We start from the raw sequence: 6,633 nt of genomic DNA, 5'->3' as shown, positions 1-6,633 counted from the left end.
CAGGAATGCAAAAATTCAAGGATTCCCTTTAATGACAAGGAATGTTTAAGTACAATTAGTAATATTTTTGAAAGCCAACGACTGTTTTCTAAAAGAGTGGTACATTTTTTTGTTTCAAACTGGATCACAAATTACTGTATTTTTCTTACAATAGTGCTGAACTTTTATTTGAGGTTTTCTGTTTCTGAAAAGCAGACATGATGGATTGAAATAAAAGATAATTTATTGCAATGCTTACTTCCATGTGCAGAGAGAAGCAGTGTAATTGTAATTTACAGTAGCTGTCAAGAAAAATCCATCACAGATGACATTAAAATGACTTATTTTGCCTGAGCCACTTATTGTTTAAATGTGCATAATCTAATAGAAAGAGATTTTTAAAATTCTGCTTTATAGTCTTCTAAATTAATATCAAAACATATACTTATGAATTAAACATTAAAAACCATTCATTGATACTTTCATCATGACATTTACAAGTATAAGTTTAAATTATTTTTGATTGAACTGTCACATATTTGTGATGCATGAATCTACACATTCACAATATCTTCATGTGTACAGCTCATATCATCTAGAGGTAATTACAAAAATACAAATTTAGAAATATTTTAAAGCAAATGCAAGTACAGTGAGTATAATAACACTGTAAACTAAAGATCACTAGCTATCCCTCACGAAGCAGAAGGGCACAGAGAGAACTCTTTTCACTAAAGTCTTTTAGCCAATACTTCTTCAGAGATACCATCCTATCCTTTAGGTTCCAGAAAATTTCAAAATTTCCTATAAAGATCTCCAGGTTTTTGGTGACATACTACTACTGAAAGATGCTTGAATGTTATTTTCATGGTGTATCAGTAGAGGGAGGCTATGCAAAAGATGGTGAGTATCTTAAAATAAAGGAGGCTGAGTTGAAAGATGTTTGTCAACTTTAGGTCTGTAATGAGTCCGAGTATTTTTGGCTTAAAGGTGGAGACTGTTTGTTTATTTACTCCCTTGAGATTTTGCCTGAATAAGAAAAGGCGAAATAATAGATGTCCAGAAACACTGCCTTAACACATCAGAACAAACATTTGTTAGAATTGGGGCCAGTTTCCTCCTCAGTGGCAGACGTAGACCATCTAAACAATGAAATGCATTAGGGTAAAGGAAAAAGTTCATTGTCTGTTATTTTTCACATAGTTTCATAAGTGCAGTCGTCGGGACTGATCTGGTTTTCAAAGGAGCTTGTACATGCAAATTCATCCTCTGCGAAAACTGACCTTTGTATCCAGATAGCTAAAATCCAATGTCACTTTCAATTTTACTCTTATTCTTCTTTTTTTTTTATGTAGCTAGAATTAATGTAGTGAATATGTAATGAAATGCATTATCCTGCATGGAGATTTATCAGATTTTCCGACTGAATGCTATGCTTTGCTAGTACTAGCTGGAGTTCACCTGCATGTTGGTGTGGCGTGTGGCTCTTTTTTGTAAAGAGTTAAGTCGTACACAAAAAAAGGGAACAAAGGTCAGCACCCAGCCGCCACTTGAATGTGAGATTTTTCTTTTTATTCCCCTTGATGTATACTAGGCTCTGTGTTATTAGTCTTAATGATGGAAAATTGTAGTGTTGATACAAATCTTTTTTTCAAAGTAGTAGGCGGGAGCTCCATTTGTTAGTAAGTTTTTTTGTGACTAAAAGCCACGGACAGTACATTTATGTAGCAGTAAAAGGCCTAGATGCTCTTTCCATAGCAGAGCTAATTATTCCTACTGTGACCTTACTGATCTAGCCTGTTCCTAGTACATCTCATCTGCACGCCTGTTCCTCTGTGTAGATGGTGTCAGAGAATATGAAAAACCCTATAATGAAACCATTTTCATGATGGAGAAAGGCTACTGGAGTTGCACTTGCTACAAAGAGGCTCAATTATATGAGTAATTGTGATAATTTTCTACATTCATAGCCTTCAATGGGGAAAAAAGAATGAGAGCCACAAAGGAAAATTACTTTAACAAGAAAGTACAGAGAGTAAAAATGGAAGAAGAGACAAAAAAGGGGAAAAAATAACCAGAAAAAAAGTTTAAAAAATAGATCTGGAGGGAGGAATAGCGAGACAGGGAGAACAACAGAAATGCTCAAAAGCCCATGTGCAGCTGTGTTGCACAATTAAATTGAATTTTTTTTTCTGCAGTTGATGAATGTGACTACTGCAAATGTGCCTCTGTAGTTAGCTATCATTTGTTGTTCCGTGACAGGAAAAGGATAATTACCTCTCAGAGAGAATCAAAGGCTGACATGCCCTTTAGACACAGCCATGAATGCAGAGCTCGATAGAATGCTTGAATAAGAATCTAGTGTTCTCTGCCCCCTTCTACTGAAGAATAAATTTTGTTAAAATGCAAGAGCACCACCAGTAAATTTGTTGAACCCTAGGTGTTCAAAAATATGAGGTACATCTATCGACTCATCCCATTTGCAAAAATAAAACTGCATTTTGAATTCATTTCTATTATATTCATGGACAGTCAGATAGTGAGATATGCATTAAATTTCTTTCCCCAGTAGGGGTCTGATTCAACATTTCCTATGAAAGAACAGAGAGACACTATCCTTTTTTCCCAGGCTAGTTAGCCTATAATTTAAAACTGTCAAAAACACAATTTTGTTCAAAGTCTTCAATAAAAGCTTCTCGCATATAACCCAAAGAGATTTTACTAAAGTTTGATTCAGACACTGAATCACTGTTACAATATTTTTAAAGCCATAAATACATTTAACTGATATTTTACTGCCTTTTTTCTTAAAGTATTTGAAGGCTTACAAAGAAAAAAGGCAGCATCTTTTCAAGGTGACTAAGCCTTCCATCCTTCAGACAAATGGGAAGTATTCAATGGTTCATATTAATGAGAACAGTACTTTAAAAGGTACTGATGTGATCATCTTTAACAAAATATGTTACTGTTAAATGAAAACACATATTCTGTATGTCTACTTCAAAACAGTTATGGGGAAGAAAAAGAGATCTAAAGTAGGTAACAGATTACAAAGAAAAGTCTTGAATTCGGAAAATACACATACTCTCAAAAAGCAAGCATAGAAGCCTGTGTGGAAAGTAAACAATGGTTTATAGGAAAAATGAACCAGACCAAAAAAAAAAGAAGATCACCTTTTCAGGCTGTTTGTTAATCCACCAATTTGAAAGGTAAGGCTTGCTTGAGCTAATGCTTTTTATCTTTCTATCACAGGAATATGTTTCACTTCATGCCTTTATAAAATCTAGCTTTTCTCCTGTCTCACTGTCCAAGAGTTGGGATACTTACCTCTTCTTAGTTACTCCTTCCACGTTTGGTGTGATTTTGAATATAGGAACACTACAGAGCAACATGTCAAGCTAAAACTAAAGCAGTCACGTAAATATTGCTTGCTGGTTCTATAAGTTTCTTTGCTGACCTGATATAATTCACTTAAAAAAATTTTTTTTTTTTAAACTCAGGGAACAACACAGCAGCCTGCCAGTTCACATACTGATATCAGACTGAAATGATGGCTCTGAATAGTAAAACATGTCATCAACTTTATACCAAGCCACCAATAACCTTTGTACCATTTGCCAACCCTCCCTTTACTTGTCAGTGTAAGGCTTACCTGATTGTGTTTCCAATTACAGAGAAGGGAGCCCCCGCTCTGCAAGCAGCAATTGCTTCATCTCTACACCTCCTGGCAACCTCCACTAACTTTTTACCACATTCATCCACATTGCCCACCAAAAACGTTTCAGAGGTGTCTCCATGGTAGCCATTGTAGTAAACCTAAACACAGGCAGAAATTTAAAAATATGTCCTTGTTTAAAAATCTACTCTCCTAAAGTCTACATTGCATTCATTTATGTATTTAGTAGATTCATGTGTTTTTCACCCTTCCAGAATTACTGTCAAGTTTACCTACAAAAAAAGAAGAAATAGCCTTACAGAAATTACGAAGAGGAAGACATGCAGTGATATTGCAAAATTTTAAAATAAATTTGTGACGAGTATGGCTATTTCAGCATTAGGATTAGGAATGTTCTTTAACATTCTGAGTCCTCATTTTATTTCTGAGACAAAATTATATATGCAGAAATAGTGACCAAAGACACGGGCCCACAATTACTACAATAGGTTTAGAGAATCCAGAAGTATTTAACACAGTGAAAAGTTTCTTCAGTGTCATAAAGATACTTATCTTTTATTTAGCAGTCCCACACTTGGAAGTGATAGATAATGGCAAGAAGAAATAAGATAGACATGTTGGTGTTATAACAGACAGAAGGAGAATTCAGTTCCAAGAACTGAAGTGGCTCAATATCGGAATGAAAAATGTTATAGAAGAATCCTGTCTGGAAGTGGAATCTTAATCAAATGTTCCAGATAGCAGAATGTTAACAGAAAACACTATACATGGATTTTTAAGGAATCAGAATGTAACAAAACAGGCTTAAGAATAAAATTACAGAAAATAGCATTTTATCTGTCTTCAATGACTCAGAAGGCCCTGTAGGATCTTGAAAGACACCAGATTCATTATAAAAATCAATAATTACCAAACACTGTAATAACTATAGAAGTCAGAGGAGACTGGTTGAATATTGATCCTTTGATATAGCATGGAATTTGCTATTTTGCATAAACTTGTCCTATGTAATTGTTTTTCACATTTCTCTTTCTCATGAAATAGAATGCAAAACTGTAGTAAAAAAGAGATTTATCTGAGCTCTCTGTTTTAATACCAAATTAATATGTATACTCTTCTGCTTAAAAAATATACTCTTGTATCCTCTGTGAGGGAGGCAGGAGAAGTCTTTATTTTATCCTCACTTTAAAAGTCAGGAAACTGAGGCACAGACAAGTAACTTGTCTAAGGTTAGTTGCAGAATACAGAGGTAGAACCAGGTTAATATGATGGATTATTGGCTTCTAATCAAGTGTTTTCGCTGCTACATCAAATTACCTTAATTACCTTGCAGTAAAACAATGTTTTATATATTTATTCCCATTTGTAATCCAAGAGAATACAAGTTTTGATTTGATACACAAGTATATAACATCTACTAATAAAGAGTAATTATTAAAACAAAATTGTAACTCTGAATGTTTGTATAGTTGCTATTTAAGTAAAAATGTATTTTAAAAAACCTTTATTTGCCTTTTCATATTACTTTTTGCTAGCCTGTAAAATGACTACTTGAAAGATTCAATATATATGAAATAATACTTTTGAAAGTCTGTGGCAGTTATCTATAATTACTGTTTTTTACCCACAAACTATTCTTGTTTTATACTTCATTTATTTAACAAATATTTATTGAGCAACTAATATGGCTATCACATTATCTTTTTTTAAACATTCAACTTTCAAGGGGGAAAGAAGTTATTTTCTTGTGATATATACTAGTGTAAACAATTACAAAATGCAATGAGTATTTTCTGATAAAAGTATAGGATCTAATAATGGAGTCTTTCACTTAATAAAAATTTCATAAGAAATATAATTTAAGATACTGACCTGTATGTTTTCTTGGTCCCTTCACATTTCTAGACATTTGAAAATATTTCACTTTGACCATTTTAATGTTAAAAATGGAATTGTTTATTGAAAGTCTTCAGGAAACTTAGAAAAGGCATGGACTATTCTCTTTGGACACATTGGAAACAGGAAGGAAGAGTATGCTGATTTCATTCAAGGAAGCAATATTTTATTAGGGGGTGATGAGGTGAGATCATAAATGAAGAGCCCCCAAATCACGTACAATCCAAAAGAAAAGTGCATCATGAAAAACACTTTTCATTTCAGGTACACTTCATAAAATACTTCCTTCTACATATTCTGAGTTGGAAAGACAGCAACAATATATGTAGAACAAATGTTCAAGTATTCTAAGTAGGACAAAATGATATAGGAAGGAGCATCAGCAATAAAACAATAGTTGGCCATATCCTAAGACAAACTGATATGAAGAAAAAAAGCTGAATTAATTTAAACAACTAAAAATTGGACTGAACTAAACTACTGGATGCCAATCTCCACCGCATTCCCACTCCCACCTAAGGTTCATGGTCTGGATATGAAATCACTATTATTAAGAATATTTCCTCATTAATAGAAACTGTACTCCTTGAATGCTATCTCAACTAGTTCTCATCAGATGTTTAATTTATATTTATTTATTTAAAATGTATTTATTAATCATCAGATGTATAGAATTTATTTACAATCTCCATAATCCAAAGGTATCATTACAAATTTTTTTAGTAAAACGAACTGCCAAAGCACAAATAACCCAAGTCTGAGAATAGTGAAAGGCTAAAGAAATTAGAAAAGGTTAGAGCTTGTACAGATTGAAGTTCCTGTGTTAAATTACTTGGGGCTGTTATTTAAAAGAAAGGCTGTTAACCATTTGGTGAAAACTGAAGTTCAGAGAAAAAAGCACTCTGCTTGTACGCTTTGAGTTCAAGGCTCTCTATACCAGAAATGGAATACAACGTTACCTTCAGGGATTTTAATAAATCTAAGGAACACTGCTAGCAAAAGAGTTGCTGTCCAAATAGACTGACACACACAGGCCAATGTAGCGCCTAATGACAGAGTAAGATAATGACAGGCCCCACTCA

At 33.6% G+C, this 6,633-nt stretch overlaps 1 protein-coding gene across 1 annotated transcript in view; it reads right to left on the bottom strand.

The window, feature by feature from the left end:
• Positions 1-6,633, bottom strand: part of METAP1D (methionyl aminopeptidase type 1D, mitochondrial) — a 79,266-nt gene that overhangs the window by 5,935 nt on the left and 66,698 nt on the right. The window contains 1 exon segment of the mRNA XM_007458837.1: positions 3,632-3,795. Coding sequence (XP_007458899.1) covers positions 3,632-3,795 — 164 coding nt within the window.

This window comes from Lipotes vexillifer, unplaced genomic scaffold (genome assembly GCF_000442215.2).
Source record: "Lipotes vexillifer unplaced genomic scaffold, Lipotes_vexillifer_v1.1 scaffold1306, whole genome shotgun sequence".
In the NCBI taxonomy this organism is placed as follows: domain Eukaryota; kingdom Metazoa; phylum Chordata; class Mammalia; order Artiodactyla; family Lipotidae; genus Lipotes; species Lipotes vexillifer.
The sequence above is the reverse complement of the archived record's forward strand: the minus strand, read 5'-3'. Positions and strand labels throughout refer to the sequence as shown.